General features: G+C 42.7%; 1 protein-coding gene across 2 annotated transcripts; it reads left to right on the plus strand.

Annotated features, from left to right (window-relative positions):
• The first annotated feature begins 723 nt into the window (after positions 1 to 723).
• arhgef7a (Rho guanine nucleotide exchange factor 7a) lies at positions 724 to 15023 on the plus strand. 2 transcript variants are annotated; one of them, XM_088383498.1, is made up of 21 exons: positions 728 to 1127; positions 2998 to 3081; positions 5982 to 6066; positions 6189 to 6322; positions 6676 to 6877; positions 6972 to 7060; positions 7133 to 7227; positions 7300 to 7395; positions 7913 to 8035; positions 8151 to 8289; positions 8358 to 8417; positions 8480 to 8626; positions 8887 to 8973; positions 9051 to 9129; positions 9203 to 9342; positions 9416 to 9637; positions 9810 to 9903; positions 10104 to 10193; positions 13453 to 13552; positions 14145 to 14199; positions 14479 to 15023. In XM_088383498.1, exons 1-21 carry the CDS (start codon positions 963 to 965, stop codon positions 14599 to 14601), a joined length of 2409 nt encoding a protein of 802 aa, XP_088239624.1. In that variant the 5' UTR covers positions 728 to 962; the 3' UTR covers positions 14602 to 15023. The 2 variants fall into 2 exon arrangements, with proteins under 2 accessions (XP_088239625.1, XP_088239624.1); XM_088383499.1 differs by lacking the exons at positions 13453 to 13552; positions 14145 to 14199; positions 14479 to 15023 and adding an exon at positions 10958 to 13231 and having other exon boundaries at positions 724 to 1127.
• Positions 15024 to 18310: the final 3287 nt, after the last annotated feature.

The following is an 18310-nucleotide window of genomic DNA, read 5'->3' on the forward strand; positions in this document are numbered from 1 at the left end:
GAAGACACGCAAAGACTTGGTTTCAAAAGAGAGCACTTTAGAAGGGGCAGGGCTTAAAGAAGAAGTCAACTCCCAGATTTTCATTGAGTCCAACTAGTCGAAACACAACATTCTGATCGTTTAGACCAGTAGGGGCTCATTATTGTTCAGAAAATTTTGAGTTGAGCTCTCCTTTAATATTGGTCAACAGCACCTCAATGACTGATGGCCACATTTTAGATTACAACAACACACACAAAGACTGTAAATTGCAATTTGACAAAAATGATGCAATTTGACAAAAAATGCATGCAGAATCAGCTATGCTTAGATGCAAATTTGATTGATTACATCTTTTTTTGCAGACTGTGGCTGACAAATGGAATCTTTACACAGAGAATACATGGAAATAAAAATGAAATCCATTACTGTGTGAGAAAATACGAAAATAAAATAAAGGTTTTAAAATCTGGTGTACTTTCATTGTGAAGTGAAAACAAGTGTTATTTTTTGACAGATTAATTTCCTTTTGAGTCAGATTTCTAGTGTTTTGTTAAAGTTAATGTGTGCAGAGAAAGATGTGTTCTATTTTGAAATATAGAGGTTTTTTTTTTTTTGCATTGGAGTAGGACGTGGTGTACCTAATGTTATGTCCCGCAGACGGGAAGTGGCACGTGAAAACAGTCAATTCCCCCCTCCCCCTTCTCCCACACGCGTGCGTGACATCATCGAGCGGCATCAGCAGAGTCTGACAGATTGAGGGAGGGGAAACACACCACCGAAGAGGGGAAGAAATCGGAGCACCTCCTCCTCCCCCCCGCTCCTCTCTATCTCCTATTCTCCCCGCGTGCATCATCATTCCTGTGGATGCTCCGGGATGACAGCGTGAAGCGGGGCCAGGAGCTGTCGAGGTACACACACGCCCGCCCGCCCCCGCCCCTCTTTCTCCCTCCACGGCCGTTTTCATCGACTCGGATGTGGACATGAATTCGGCGGAGCAAACGGTGACATGGCTCATTACGCTCGGCGTGCTCGAGTCGCCAAAGAAGAGCATTGCGGACCCGGAGGCTTTCCTGCACAGCTCCCTCAAGGATGGCGTGGTGCTTTGCAGGCTCCTGGAGCGCCTCAGCCCCGGATCCACGGAGAAAGTAAGAGCGTGATTGTTGTCCGCCTCCCCTCCCTTCCCCTCCTCGCACCCTGCCTCCCTCCCTCCGCATAAGGTTCGGCGTGTCTGTGTGCTGCCCACATCCGAGGTTGTTGTCTGGCTTCACTCCCTGCCCACTGGACCATGAGGAGATTTCGTTAGTAGGTCACGTCACGACGTCATTATTGTTGTGTGGAGAATAACACCAATGCACATGCTTTGAAATAATAATATAAATCTTGCAGAATAGCGTGCAGTTTAATACACGGACAACATATTTGAAAGGATTTAAAATGTCATTTAATATTGGGTGAAAATAATATGCTGATGTGGACCATATACTGTAGCTATAAGCCGCCATTGACTTGCCAAGTCCAACGCAGATGGACCCCCTCCCACCCCCCTCTCTCTCTTTTTTTTTTTTTAAAGACACAGTGTGGTGTTTGTGTCCGTCAGCAAACTGCCCGGGCCCATTTCGACAGGGGCCCCCAGGGTGGTAACTAAATCAGCCTGTTAAAAAGCAGCAAGAAATCCTCCACGATGCACCAAACTGGAGAGACAAATATTATATATTTTTTGTCGGTATCCATTTAAGCGGCCAATTCCGATTTCATGCCCATGGCAGCCCCCCCCCCTCGCATAGTTTGGGTGGGGTGGGGGGCTGTTTCCCTCATCTTTATTGCGCCAATGCATATATTGTAATTTACATTATGCAAAAAAAAAATCTTATTGCATAAAAAGGAATGTCACAAGTGTGTGGATACACAGATTATATCCTCTATAATGGAGCTTTAATTGACCAAATTCTGCACTGGATTGCAATAATTCATTGAATGACTCAAATAAGTTGATTACAGAGAGTAAAATCACCGCATCGGACCTTTGCACCATTTTTCCACACAGACTAATGTTACTGTGATCGCATAAACCGATCTGTGTAGAAAAGAAAGTTGGTGTGATGGTGGTGAGCCAGGAGGAAGAAGTCCATAAAGATAGAAAATGTTCAAAGTTTGTGATCCATTATTTTAACACATTTGGATACCCTTAATATGAAGAACAGGATTGATTTTCTTATACAGACATTTTTTATTGAATTATATTCAATTTATAGTCACAAATAGCCCCTCAACAGTCCATTCTAAGAATTCAAAATCCGGGCAATATAAAAAATATAACATGCACATGAAATGTAAACAAGGATTCAGCCTATAGTGCAACAAAACCATTTTTTAAGTTTGTTTTGAACTTAAAAGCAATATAACGGTCTTGATTCACCATATTAACCCTTTTTCTGATTTCTCAAGAAAGAATGAACAGACCTCTCGCCGTGATGGTTTTATTTCTAAAAACGGATGAAATCTTTGCACAGCAAGCCAAGAATATGTTTGCTTGATGTTTATTTCCGGTCACGCACATCCGGTGAGGTGTTGTAGTTTTTCTGCGGCAGCAGCACGGGAAAAAGACTACAACTATTATTAGGCCTTAATTGCGCCATTAAAAAAAATGATGGCATTAAAACGGGGTTGGATTAATCGCGTTAATAACTTGATTGACTGACACCACTAATATATACATATATATTTATACAGACAGTTGTTGGTTGATAGTCATTAGTATACTTTTCGTTTTCTAAACGAGAAATCTTGTGACGTCACTTCCGATGAGACTCTAACCCAGCTCCTCTACGTCTTCAGTTCGCTACAGGAGCTCACAGCGGGACATGAGCTCTCGATATCGGAGTCGTTGTGGATCTTATTGTTGTTAATGTTTACCATTTTCTGGGGTTATTAAATTTGAGAACGTGAACTAAAGTGACCCCCAAGCCGGAGAAGTGGAAATGTGTCGCTAATGTTGGCGCTCCTCGTCCCTTTTAGATCTACCAGGAGCCCAAGAACGACAGCGAGTGTCTGAGCAACATAAAGGAGTTTGTCAAGGGTTGCACATCTTTCCGCGTCGAGGTAAGACGTAATATTTAAACACATCAGCAAAACATTCCCCAAACTTAGTTTTAAATGCGATTATAAAACGCTTGAAGTGGAGATGTTGAAACAAAGCTTGCCGCTGTGCTGGCAAGGGGGAGGAGGCTGCAGCCGGGGAGCAAGCACCCATCGCCCGGCTGCCTCGGAGCAGTGTCGCGACCACATTATATTCGTAACATTTCTGCAAACTTCTTTAAACAGCCACTGACGGTATTATTTGCCTCACATTTGTATTTACACAGCCAGAAGCTTCAAGCTATTAATGAATGCAAATCGATGTAGTCATGCGTGGCTTTGTTGTCACAACTACTTCAAGATCATTAAATTTGTACTAAAAATAACACTCTGATGTATTTTCCCAACATGACTCGTTTCCAAAACAATATTCTGGCATGGCCTTGCCAGAAAATCATAATACTAAGCAGCTAATAAAATTGGGCTATCATCACAGATCTACAATCTTTTTTTTTATCTGAAACACAAAGAAAAATCAAAGCTTTCCCCCACAAATAGAAGCACGAAACCTTTATGATTTTGGAGACATTTTTAAGTCTATATTGACAAAATGAGTGCCAATGTAAGTACTATAATTATAGTAAATACTGTATGTGTATGACAAATACTCTCATGCTACGTTCACATTGTAGGTTATATCAGATTTTTTTTCCTTTGCTCACATACTGTATCTTATTTTTTGTGACATGCAGTGATTTCCACTGAATGGTTTAAGTCTGATATTTTGTTTCAATGGAAACATAATAAAAACTGCACCAAACCATACTGACTTGTGGAAATGGGGCCTCAGCCAATCACGTTGCTTGGATTGATTCATCTGTTTTACTTCCCACATTCGAAAGAGGGCATGTCTTCAATTGATACCATTGTTTGGCATTTTGACTTTTGCAATTTATCGATGTGGGTTCGGACCGATGAGAATGCCAGAATACCACCTGATTAAATGGAGGGGAGTGTGCCGTGTAAGGCGGTGCATTCGCCCTTACACACAGGGTCATTGAAGCACGCTCCTCCTGACAATGCCAGTCAGTGTTCTTCAGCGCTGCTCCTCTTGGCTGGTTCTGAACAAATGAAACGGGCCCTTCAGCAGTCCCACACAGCTGAATGTCTGCAAATGTCTGACCGATTTGGAGAAGGAAGTCCGTTTATTTAGGCTCTCCGCTGGAGGTCAATGGGTCTGACACATTTATCGTGTTCCAATCTAAAGGCTCCTAGATCATGTCTAACTTTTTTTGTTGAGGTACTGGTTGCAGAGTGGTGAGAGCTAAACACTCTCCATTAATTGCTTGACAGAACTGTCACCTTTGTGTAACAATGTCAAGAAATCTCACCATCTTGGAAATACAGTTTTTTTAAACAATCATTTTTTTGTTGTTGTTCGGAGACAATGTGAGAAAATTGGGTTGTTAGGAGTCTTGTTATTTCATTTACACAGTCTTTCTGCTATGCTATCAAATTAGTTGGCGATTACCATATTGTTGCCAATTTATCATTATATAATATTCTAATCTATTATCCAGGAGATTTTCCAGGTAATATGTGCCCACAAGACTCAGCATGTTCAAAGACATGACTTGATTCTTTTGATTAAAGTTGACTGAGCAGGATTACATGTAGTTTGGGACTTTGCCATCTGCACAACCCAGTTGGATCTTTGTCAGACTTGTGCCGCACCCTGCTGGCTATGAACCCACGTTGCTCCATCTGCGGGGGGGGGTCACACCCTCTACCTACCATCAGTCCTGACTCATGAAGGAGTTTGTACTTGACCCTGGCTGTGGATGATTACAGAGATGAACGTGGACCTCACCTCTGCATCTTGCCACCAATGGGGATGGGACACCATGTCGGTGATTTTTGAGAGTGTGTGGGAAGAACATAGATGTGTGGAGGTTGGGAATGGTAAAAAAAAGGCGGTGCTTCAAAAGTGCTTTGGGCACAACAAGACAAGGAGGACATGCAAACACACACCTCACGAAACGGAGGAACCAGCGCGCGAGCCGAACCTTAGTGCAATACACAAATGAATTGAGTGGAGGAAAAAAATAATTAATGGCGGACTATTTGCAAATTGGAGCACATTGAACTTATGGAAGTATAAGGGCAGTGATGTTTATATTGTTTTAAAAATAAATATGCATCTAGTTTCATACACACAGGAATGAATGAGTCCAACTTTGTGACATTCTATGTTCGCAGGGGAAACAACATTTGCTGAGCCAGCGAGCGATTGTGTTGTTATCCCATCATGTGTCTCTCTTGTTTCATTGAAAGGATACATGTTGCAATGCGTGCTTTCAAGCACACACAAAAGGCCGTTTTCTGTGAATCCGCAAAGCATCCACACAAATACCGTCGACTTGTTGAAAAACACAAAGCCGCATCCACACATCACCTTGAGGCATATCAGCAATCAGAGCGGAAGATTTGAATCTCACTCACTCATCTTCAGCATGACTGAAGCACTAGCAATATAACCAGTGCTCCACAGGAAGAGCCGCTCCTCGTCATCAGAGATACAATCGCTGCCATTCAACCCAACTGGCAGCCACACTGACATGAACGTTGAGGTCTTCATTTTTTTTTTGCGACTGTCACCATATTCCACAACAAGTCCCGATTGTCCTCAGTCCTATCACTGATCGCACTGGGCTTCTTCACTCAGCGCATAATTCAATGTGGTGTAACGAGGGTTGACTGCTGCAGATGTTCAAGTCTGCTGAGTTCGTGTTTTTCCTCCGCCCTGGTCCTCATTAAATCTCTGAACGAGGACGACCAGAAGTGGAATGGATTTCTCTGTTTTGTGCTTGGGAACAATTAGAGTTTTGTGACACTCAAATCTTCCCTCCCTCTCTCATCTACAGCCATTTGAGGCCAGTGACCTCCTGCTCGGTCTGAACTTCTCCAAGGTGCTGAGTAGTCTCGTGGCTCTGAATAAAGTGACTGCAGGTTAGTCCAAATATATGTGGGTGTTCATAAAGGCTAACAGCTGAGTCGTCAATGAACGTGTTTCGGTTCTGACCGCAGCAACCTGGTCTGAGATATTTTTATTCTCGCCCACTTCTCTCCAGATATCGGCGTGGGCAGTGATTCGGTGTGCGCCCGACACTCGTCAGCCCACCGCATCAAGTCTTTTGAGTCTCTGGCCTCCCAGGCTTCACTGGCTCGATCCTCCAAGCTGCTGCAAAACCAGTTTCGCAGTCTGGTAAGTACTGTGATTGAAATAAATTGACTAACACGTATTGTTCAAAGCAATAGACATAGTTAATGCTGGCACTAGGTTGATAGCATAGCATAGCATAGCATAGCATAGCATAGCATAGCATAGCATAGCATAGCATAGCATAGCATAGCATAGCATAGCATAGCATAGCATAGCATAGCATGTCTTGATTGTCATTGTACAACAGGTATACAGTAATCCCTCGTTTATCGCGGATAATCGGTTCCAAAAACCATCCGCGATAAGTGAAATCCGCGAAGTACGGTCACCAACAAGAAGTACTGGGCAGGCTAACGAGTTGGCGGAAAGATGCTAATTCGCGATCATGCTTCCAGGACATGTCAGAGAACAGTGGGCAGCAGCTGCTGGTGAAGGCGCGTTTCAACTTCCTACAAACGAACGAGGATGAGCTCACCTTTAACAAGGGTGACATCATTGGCGTGACTCGTCAGGAGGACGGGGGCTGGTGGGAGGGGACCCTCAACGGCAAGACGGGATGGTTTCCTAGCAACTACGTCCGTGAAGTCAAAGGCTCTGGTGGGTGCCCTCACAGGATGTGATTTGTCTGGAGACTCGAATTGAGTTTTTATTTGCTCAATGCATATTTCTGTATTTGTCTGTCTTTCCATAGATAAGCAAGTGTCACCCAAATCTGGTACCCTTAAAAGTCCTCCTAAAGGCTTTGACACATCTGCCATTAGCAAGACATACTACAACTTGGTAAGCATGTCGGGCACTGTTTCAACAGTAGTTTCGGAATTGATCATGTCATTCTCCTGCTTGGGTTCATAGGTGTTGCAGAACATTTTAGAAACAGAGACTGAATATTCCAAGGACCTTCAGGTCCTCCTCACAAATTACCTGCGCCCCCTTCAGAGCTTTGAAAAGTACGTCGGCATGGCTCAGTCAAAGTGTAAAACGAATGGTGCTAAACCGTCACAAACTGTCTCCACCTTCAGGCTGAGCGGCTCTGATCTATCTCTGATCCTGGGGAACCTGGAGGAGATCAGCACCTTTCAACAGATGCTTGTCCAATCACTGGAGGAATGCACCAAGTAAATCTCCCACTCCCACCCCTCCAGCACAGTCTCACTGCAGCAGCAGCCCAGCCTGTTTCATAACAAAAATGCAGAGCCCTCTAGCGTTGGCCCTTTGTACTACAAAGATAGTTAAAGTCAATGTGCCCAGGTCCGTTTTTTTCCCATTTGGAGGAGATAACAATGCCTGGAAAAGCCAGCAGCATCCTGATACCTCCATTCCCCAGTATTGTGTGAGACCTAAATGTTGCACGCTTAATTCAAAATCTAAAATTTGAATTTGAAAATATAATTCACAAAATAGAAATGAAATAATCTCTTCTCTCCATACTTATCCAATTATGCAAAAACATGTTCTTTAAAATAACAAGGTTTAGGTGGACATGCCATTAGGCACAATTTTCTTATTCATCTATTGGGCATAATATTAGACATAGATATACAACTTAAAGTTCTATGCTCACGCTGCCAAAATATTGTGAATGTATTTTTGTGTCATTTTATAAAGATGGCACCTTCTTGCTATTTTTCCAAGGCTTCCAGAAAGTCAGCAGAGGGTGGGCGGTTTCTTCCTGAACCTCATGCCCCAAATGAAGGCTCTTTATGTGGGCTACTGCTCCAACCATCCCTGTGCAGTTAACGTACTGACGCAACACAGGTCCGTCTTTGAATGCACCAGTCGATCACCAGTCAATCGAAAATCAAGCCACTTTTGATTTAAAGCGAATTGAAATGTTTTTTCTCCCCTACAAATTGTTTTGGTGTGACTGCAGCGAGACGTTGGGGGAGTTCATGGAGGGCCGAGGTGCCGTCAGCCCCGGGATCCTCACTCTGACCACCGGTCTCAGTAAGCCTTTCATGAGACTCGACAAATACCCCACCCTGCTCAAAGAGCTGGAGCGCCACATGGAGGTATGTATGTAGAAATGTTGACACTCTGCAAGGTCATCTTACATCTTATCTCATTTGATGTCTTTCAGGAGAGTCACCCTGACAGGAGTGACATCCAGAAGTGCATGGCCACCTTCAAACATCTTTCCGTAAGATTTTATCTTCATCTTCTTACTTGGGGATTTGGATTCTGACTGCTTAGCTGTTTCAGGCGCAGTGCCAGGAGGTACGCAAGCGGAAGGAGCTGGAGCTGCAGATTCTGACTGAATCCATCCGGCTGTGGGAAGGTGACGACATCAAGACCCTGGGCTCTGTGCTCTACATGAGCCAGGTCCTTGTGCACACTCCTGGGGCAGAGGTAAAGCTACACTTTGTCCATTTGTCTTTCAAATGTTTCAAGCATGCCTTTCATTTTGGCATTGGATAGCAAAAACTTTCATTTTGTACGTTTTGGAGATTGACACCCTTGAAATGTAAGTTTTAGCAATTGTATTGGTTGAGTAAGCATATTTAAATTTCTGGTCTGCTACTGTTTGACCATAAAACTGTGAATCTGGAATATTTACAAGCCGATTGGAAACCTTATTCTCTCTGTGCCTTTTCCTTTTCATCCTTCAGGAAAGGAGTGAGCGTTACCTCATGCTGTTCCCCCACGTCCTCCTCATGTTGTCGGCCAGCCCCAGGATGAGCGGCTTCATATTCCAGGTTATTGCTGAGGAATGTGCTCCTATGTTTCATATTTATTTTGGTCTCCCTTCTCATGGTGTGTTTGCTATCCACAGGGAAAACTGCCTCTGGCCAGCATGTCGGTGAGCAAGCTCGAAGAATGTGAAACCCACAAAAATGCCTTTGAGCTCAGCGGTAAAACGCCTCGACATCGTGTTTGCATCAAGTTGTGGTATCAGAAGGTCTTCAACAACTCCGTTTTGGGCAGGCCCCATGTTTGAGCGTCTTCAGGTGTCGTGCACCAGCCAGCAGGATCTGCTGGACTGGGTGGAGCATCTAACGCGGCAGATCAAGCACACTGCAGCTACAGCGCCGAGCCACAAACCTCTCACTGTTCCCTGCCACACGGTCAGGATCACACACACACACACACCTTTGTTTTCATTCCATTTCTAATACATTTGAAACACCGGCTCCTTAGCTTCCATCCCATCCTGTCACACCGTCCCGTCACGCCGAGGGAAGGGCCATGACGGTGGCCCCCACCTACCACACCCTCCCTCACCCTTCCTCCCATGGGACATCTCACAGCACCATGATGTGGGGCCCCCTGGAACCTCCCAACACCCCCAAACCCTGGAGCTTAAGTTGCCTGCGGCCCGCACCCCCGCTGCGACCCTCTGCGGCCCTCTGCTACAAGGAGGTGAGTGGGTTAGGGTTAGAAAGAAAGTCCACGTATTAGCAGCAATTAATTAGTCATTTAAATTTGGGTTTGCTACATGACTCTTTACAGTAGATTGGGTATTTAGTAGGGAGCTAACAACGACTTGAAACTTCTGTACTATCAGTCATTGTAGTCTTCTCTCTGTGTGTAGGATCTAAGTAAAAGTCCCAAGAGTGTCAAGAAACTCCTTCCCAAGCGCAAGCCAGAGAGGAAACAGTCTGAGGAAGAATTTGCCTTGAGGAAGAGTATGTTTTCTTTCCTTTTCATATCTGCAGGTTGTTTGTGTATGATGGCCACCTGATACGGTCACCAAAATATTATCTCTCAGTATGATGAGGTCAAGCACAATCATACGTTTATTGATAATGAAAAGCTCCTCTTGCAGTGTCCATCAAAACAGATCTTCTCCAGTGATGGAGAAGCAATAACCTCTCATTATCTTTAGGTACCGCTGCTCTGGAAGAAGATGCCCAGATCCTAAAAGTTATTGAGGCCTACTGCACCAGTGCCAAGACCAGGCAGACACTCAACTCCAGTAAGAAAAATAACATTTGTTTGGACCACAGTTTGTTGATTTAGACAAACAGGTCTTTCCCACTGCACAATGCCTACTCGCCGCTACTGGTGGCAAAGCGCTAAAATCGGAGAGGATCATGAAGTACCCACATCTTGCTTCTAGCATGTTACATGAATCCATGTGATCACATGTGGGTGGAGATGGGCGAGTACCGATAACGGCAGGTATCGGTGCCGATACCAGCCTTATTTGAAGGTACTGGCTGATACAACTATCAACCGTACTTTTGTGATCGGTGGGGCCAATGTATAGCTTTAAATATTTTGGTTTGCGCACAAAAATAACTCCGATAATATTTTCAGATATCAGTTCCCCCCCCAAAAAACCTGCAAGTATACCAATTTGCAAATTCAGAACCACAAATTTGTGAGGCTTCACAGCGCTTGCCTGGGACCACTGTCATTGCTGCACCATTGTAACTCTTAAATAGAAGTATGTCCTGGATACTTGTTGCTGTTGAAATGAGCAGTGTTTGGGTTTGCTGACCTTTATTAACACTGATGTCCTCAGCTGTGCCTTCTAACAGTATCTTTTCCTTCTTGTATCTCCCTCCTTCTCCTCATCGCTCCGGTTGACCTTTATCCATTCTTGTGTTCTGGCCATTCTCTTTGTTTGCATTCGCTCCATTGTCCCATCCTCCCCGATTTTGCCATTTGTTGTGCATGAAAAACCTGCGCAAACTTCCCCTCCGCTACATTCCCACAACTCCCTCCCCATACCAGCCTGGCAGGGCACCGACTTGATGCACAACCACGTGCTGGCCGACGCCGATCGGCCCTCTGCGGACTCGCCGGGTCGCCGCAGCAGCGTGTCGCGACCGGAGTTGAGCTCCGACCTTTCGGAGGATTCGGACTACGACTCCATTTGGACCAGCCACTCTTACCGAATGGGCTCGGTGTCACGCAAGAGCTGCTTCTCGCACCAAAACTAAAGAATTCTCCGTGCTGCCACCTGGCATGCTTACCTCTTTATCATCTCAATTTTTTTTTTAATCTATTTATTCTGTTGTTTTTGTTAACTTAATTGGCTTTATTTATTTTTGGACAATTTGAGAAGGTTTAATGCAGCTCCCTGTTGCCTTTGCCCCTTTTCCCCTTCTATGTGCCTCCTCTCTTTCTGTAGCTGTCATGCAGTAAGCGTTTGCCCATTCCTGTTCATTTGTTCTTCTTGAATGTGACCCCCTCGTTTGAGCACAAACATGGGGAACTCTCTTTTTGCCCCGTAGAGTGAGCATGAAAGAGATGTTGGTGGAATTAAAAAAAAAAATGGAGGCTCCTCTTACCCTGTCTGATATTCAGATGTAGTTCAGGAAGGAGTGAATACTCTTGGATGGTGTCTGGCTTCTATTTCCATTGGTGGTTTTGGAGCGTGGATGCTTGAGGAACACTTAGCACAGATGGCACTTGTGAAGACAACTTCAGCCATGATCTCCGTCCCTGCTGCCATTTAATACAGCAGCATGCCAATTTAACCCCACATGCCCCTCATTCCAATCTTTTATTGAGGGACAACAAAACTGTAGGAAACCAAATGCCTTTTTGGTGATAAATGATGGTCTACAATTTAAAATGTAGTGAGATATTTTGGAAATGGACACACAGTACTTTCGTTCATGTCCTAGTTCATCGAACATGATAACGGACATGATCGCCCTGATGCTGATTTTAATCGTAAAAGACAAAAAGTGCAACATTTCGGTCAATAATTTGAGCGTCGAGCCCACTTTTGCTAGCAACAAAATTGGTAACCCCTTCCCCTATGGGTTTAAAAAAAAAAAGACTTAGCCAGACTAGGTATTTAAATCTCCTCTCTAGTTTGGATGCTAGGCTAAATTATGCTAAGTTATATCTACCTCCAGCTCTGTAAAAACATAAACATTTGGAATACAAGATTTAAAATTGTGGTTGAGACTCGACACTTTTCCCAAAATGTCCAAAAAGTAATATCTTAAGTAGAAGGCTGTCAAAGTTTGACCAGATTTATTTACACTTAAACCATGGCGAGCTAACATGCTAACTGCTGTTTAGCCTCATTAAAAGTCCGGCATGCCTCAGTGTTTTCTGGCTTGTCACTATTTTTCTGACAAAGTATTTTTCCAGTGTTGGTACTAGAAATTCTGGTTGGCTTGTGTAGCCATATTACATATAATGGTCCATGTTACGATTTTTGTTCTATTTATTTTTTGTAATGTTTTTAATTTATTTAAATTTTTATATCAGTTTATAAAACCATTAAACCATGATTTTTTTAAATTTATTTGGACAAAAAGTGAAGTGTTATAAATTATTTTTGCACAATCATGTAACTGGACAGTGGAGTGAGAATGTGTTAAATGCAAAAATCTTTTCTCCTCTACCTAGAGTGTGAATGTTATAGTTCCTAAAGGGAGACTTTTATTAAATATTGTGTGTTTCTGTAAAGTAAAGTCATGTGGTGTGATGCCTTCCTTCAGCATTGTGTAAGAATTGAAGGGCCACAAAAAATATTTTAACAGAAACATTTCTATGGACGTACTGCTTCAATCTCGAAATGTGCTCCGGGGTGAGGATTAAAACGGATGTATGAACATGCTCAAAATTTAATACGACCTTGAAGTGGATGTACGAACTCCCTTAATCTCACAATATTGATCCAGGCAGATTTGAAGTGTTTATATGAATGCTCTCAATCTCAGAATAATGTAGGTTTAAAAGTGTACATCACCCGTCTTCTGTAAATAATATAGTTGTTAATTACCTTGGGGGAAAAAAAATAATTTAGTGAGCTGTAGGAATATCACTGTCCTGTATTGTGCTATACTTTGTGACAGTTGTATTCAGTGGAATCAACATTTGGGACATGCAGAGTGAAGTCTGTCTTGAACTATCATTGTCCTTGACGTACGTGTCTCAATAACTCATTAACGGCGCCTTGAGAGTGTTTGTCAAATACTTGCGGAATTGTTCAAGTCCTAAAACGGCTGGATTATGAATTTGGAATAAATCTGTCTTTTGGTAGATGTGTTTCATTGTGATTTTGTCTTAATTCTATTATTTTGGAAGGAGCACGACCTCTCTGTTTCCACTCTTTTTTTCCCTTCAACATTTATGTCTGTACATAACTAACATGTGTGCTTTCAAAACTGTTGACATTTATTCAAGAGAAAAAACTCAGCTGTTGGAAAAGCTAAAAAAGTGAAGTGTTGAATGTCTGAGCTCTTGTTTTTGTCTTGAAACAGGACCACGAAGGGAAACAGGGCTGCATGCGATCATTCCCAGCGAGGAGAAAGTCCTGCTCGACGACCCCGGTCGCATTAGACAAAGCGCAGCGGAAGAGAAGTATTTTATTTTTCATTTTCATTATTTATAAATCGCCTTACCTGAGCTAGAATACCACAGATATAGATATATGTAAACAAAGACTCAATGGCTTATACAGTATACCTGCTGTGAGCCGCTACTATGATTTGTGATAAACTAATCAGTTTGTAAATCAAGTTAAGAATTCAAAGTTACGATTATTTAATTGAATAAATCATCCAATTTACCACGGAATACAGTAAAACGCACCAGAGCAGTGGTCTGTTCTAAAATGGCCGACCGGCGATGACATCGCCTGAGGTCATCTAGCCTTTCCGTACCTCTTGTTCTTCCATTTCTTCTTTAATTCTTGCACCAAAAGTATTTGCAACCCTCCAAAAGAAATTCAACATGATTTGCGAATGGGGATATTTTGGTGCCAGCCCAAGCTCCAATTTTAACACAAGTCTCATATCTGAGTGCAAGTTGAAAAAACAGCCAAGCTATGAAAAAAAACGTGACATACAGTTTGAAAGAATACGGTAAAAAACGTACATGCCAGATAATTTGATAAAAGTCCTTTAGGAATGCTAAAGAGCTTCATATTTTGTTCTCTTTTCTCTTTTTCAAGGAGCCTAGTGGATGTGCTGTATGCCCTGAGGGGCGAGGTGCAAGAACTAAAACAGGTAATCCCGATTGCAAAAGTTTGTATTTATTCAGCTGCTAAACCTCAACTGCTCAAAATGATCCGCATAACCACGTCCCCATTCATACGTGCACATAGAATCTTTTTATCATAGTCAATTTATCTTATTTTCACAAATCTAAAGACCTAACCTGAGACGTCGGATATTATTTTTTGTCCAGCGTCGTGGAAATGTGTTTCGGTTTGTTTATTCCCCTTTGTATACAGTTTTATATATCTTGATGGTTTTAAGCATGCACTTTTTGTTGTTCCTGTGTAGGACAACAAAAAGATGAAAAGGTCATTAGAGGAAGAGCAGAAGGCCCTCAAAGATCTGGAGAAGGTTGTCAGGAGGGTGTTGAAGAGCATAAATGACCCCACTTGGGACGAGACCAACCTGTGAAACTGTGCTTCAAAACAAGAGATGGTTGATGTGCTCTGTTTTACTTTCCCGTGTGAATTGTTTCAAGACATTCCTCAAACATGAACGTCATCTCCAGTCTGCCCACGAGGGGGAAAAGACAACTCGAGGTCCTGTTTACAATCATTCCACTGGATGCCCTCTGGTGCTCCATACATGGTACTGATACACAATGACTGCACCTCTGACATGTATTTTCGTAAACATTTTGTTATTTCATTTTTATGACTTGTTGAGTCCTTTGATAAGCTTTTTTTATGATTATTTTCTTTGCATGTTTATTTTGCTATTTGATTTGCTATGTTTGGGAATGCTGAGGTAAGTGCTCCATTGTTTAACTTGAAGTGTATAGTGTAAATATGGCAAGAAAAAGTTTGGGGAGAAATAAAAAAAAAAAAGATTTACCTTTTGTTCTTGAATATTTCCGCTTTTTTCATACACTGACTTATGAATATAGTGTGTTCTTAAACGGTGTTGCTAAATTGGGGAACGTTAGCTGTCAATACTAGCTCTTAGACAAAACAGATTTGAATAAAAACAATTTAATACAATTTATGACAGGAATCTCCCTAGATTGTGCAAGCCTACCTTAGGTTCTGATTTCAGTTTTGCTTCAAATTGTGACTATACCATCATATTGTGACCTTCCTAAAATAGGCCTAATTATGTTCTTTTCAGAAAACAGGAACAAAACTGAGCCAACTACAGAAAATATTATACTGCATCATTTCAATTCCGGTACGGCATTTAAAAGGGAAATCATCCCAAAATATTTCCGTACAAGAACATGTTGTATGTGGCTCCACTGGTTTAAAAAAATCCATTTTGTTGCGTTTGTGGAATATTAATTAAGCAGAAAAATTCACCTATTTCAAAATTTTAAAACCTGTTCTCAGTTGCTGCTTTTCTACGGCATGGAAAAATGCGACAATGACGATCCTTCATTTACTTGTGTACCTAATAAAAATGTCCAGTCGTAGATCGGCCTCTGACATATTTTATGTGTTGTAACTTGCATGTTAATGAGTTGCGTGATCGTATCGCCACGGTAACATACGGCACACGTTTGTGTGTGTGTTTGCAGCCGGCCTATTGAAATCTATTGTACGCCAAGCTTTGTTTATCGGAGGAGTTGGCTGATCCAATCCGGCCTCGGTGGTATGAATAAACGCAGATGTCAACCTTTTCACAGTGACTCTGACCTTGTCCACTCGTTGGTAATGAAAACGGTTGTCTTTTGTTTCACGTTGAATACTAACCTCCGTGCCTCATAGGGGAACAAAAGCCTTACTTCACATTCAACCTGTGAGGCAGATGAGGTCAGATAAAAACCGAAGCATGATCATGTGAGTACATTTTTTTTTCTTTAAATATTATTTTCCTCGGTAAGTTAAATCAAAATGCATTGATAATGGTAAAAGTGAAATAAAATGATCGTATTTATAGACCAGTAGCATAATTTGATTCAAATAAATTGACCATAAATAAGTCACGTTACATCATAATGGCGTTTAGAAGAAAGGCCTGCTTCTGCTGGTGTGGTGGTCCACCCAGTTTGGCAGAAACTGGTCAGCCTTGGTCCTTACTTTTCGTTCCAGGATCTCAAAGTTCCAAGAACCATAAAACCTCATAGGTGGAAATCCAACGATGGGCTCACTCTACCAGTGCAACTTGACAAGTGGGCTCTTTCAAGAGTGTGCTATTTGAGAAAGTTGTGAAGTGAGGAGGATTACGATCACCTTCTGACCCGCCTCAGGCACACACACACACGCACACACACACACACAGGATGGAATGACAGCCTGCCCAACAATTCAACTCGGAAGCTGCCGCCATTGTTGCATCTATAGAAAAAGCATCAAGGTCTTCTTCTTCTTCTGGTGTGTTGGTTCTTTCTCTCTCTTTTGAATGCATGGAATCAATCAAGCACTCGCTCTCACACACACTCTCTCGTACATACAGGAGACTCGCTTCCTGCTATTCAGCGGCCAACGATCATTTAGACTTGACGTGCATTGTGGAAAACTGAGCTCTTTTCTTCTCCTCTTTCTCCCCTCTGCCTTTCTCTCTTTCAACTGTCTGTCATTAATGTCCACAATCTCGCGGTGGCGGCGGAGGAGAAGAAAGCCGTGAGCGAGGGATGAATTGATGGGATGGGAGGATAAGCACTCAGTGTCCTTTTCTTTAAAGATTTGTTATTGTACAGTACTGTCTCCCAGTCATTTTTGGGGTGGCTCTTTCCGTCTGAAAGCTCGTCCACGTGCTCTTTTGTACGGCGAAGCAATAAGGCCCCCATTGAATGCGGCTGAATGGACCTGCCATCCTTAGGGGCTGAGAGGCCTGAGGACTCCTATTCTTTAGCACCCCCCCAATCTAATTGGAGCTGAAATGAAATGGATGTTTCTTATGAAAATAGGCTTTGTTTGGCCGCGAGGCTGGTAATTCATAAACAATAAGCAGGGCCCCATTGTGCGGATAATAATATATTCATGCTGCTGGAGATGGGGAGAAGGCAAAGGGAAGGCTGAGGGATATATAAGGACGTGAGGCGGCAGTGGCGGCGGCGGCAGGGATGGCGAGCGCAAGGGACGACCGGACACCGAATAGGACCAAATTGGGTCAGGGCGGACCGCTCATCAGAAGAAAAGTGCCGGAAAGGAGCTGATGGGAGATGAAAAAAAAGAGGTGAGGCGGAGAAAGTGTGCATACAAGGAGTCCATCGGGAGTGAGTGGGAATCGGAGGGAGGGGGGGGGGGACCACAGGTGATGCTTGGCTCCGTCCACTTGCTCGCTCACAGTTTACTGAGTGCTTCCCGACTCCACATGTCCTCTGACTGGATTTCCCCTCCCTCAAGCTCTGTGGGATTCTTACTAAACAAGGAAGGTAACATCGAGGAATCTTTCTACCCACCCTTTAACTCCAGGACACTAATTGGGGAGCTCGTCGTTTGAACTTTAGACTTTTTAAAAGTAAAGGTGAAAACTCATGGTGAGTAATCTAGGGATGGCATGTTTCGGCTGTGTGTGTGTGTGTTGTCTCTGGAATTCGTGAAGAAGTGAAACTTTTGTTGCATGTATGTGAAATAATGCCACGAAAGACTACAAAAGTATTGTTTGTTTTTTTATAAATCACTTTTAAACCCTGTTTGTGTGATACGTGAAATGTAGTATTGTGTATTATGTAGTTCTATTTATAATGTACTGTTTGAAATCGAAAGCATTTTATTGTTGATTAACGTTGGCATTCACGCAGCCACGTAAAATAGCTGTCAGTTTTCCGTTTTTTTCCATACGAGGGGCGCTTGAATATTTAAAGGTGCGCCTTATGCAATGTTGACTTCCCCCCTCTAGATGTCAGCATTTATCAACACATTTCATTACTTTCAATTGGATTCAGACTCCCTTTAAATGCAGCGGAAAGTCCACATATCTAATATTTCTTTTTAAATAAGATTATCATTAATACCAATTGTTTTAATTTCCTGATGCTACTTAATATTTTAAATGTTTATGAATTGGCTTCTGCAAAATGCCACACTCCGGTAAAAGCTGATATATGAATTGTACTGGTTCCTACCACAAGATGGCAATGACACATTATGGAACACGTTAGAGTGTGTGTGTGTTTGTGTGTCCATATGTTTAACCTGCAGTCTTTCACTGACAGTCGAGTGTCAGCGCAATTGTCAGT

This window comes from Syngnathus floridae, chromosome 8, assembly GCF_059516105.1.
Source record: "Syngnathus floridae isolate MCC-2025c chromosome 8, RoL_Sflo_1.0, whole genome shotgun sequence".
In the NCBI taxonomy this organism is placed as follows: domain Eukaryota; kingdom Metazoa; phylum Chordata; class Actinopteri; order Syngnathiformes; family Syngnathidae; genus Syngnathus; species Syngnathus floridae.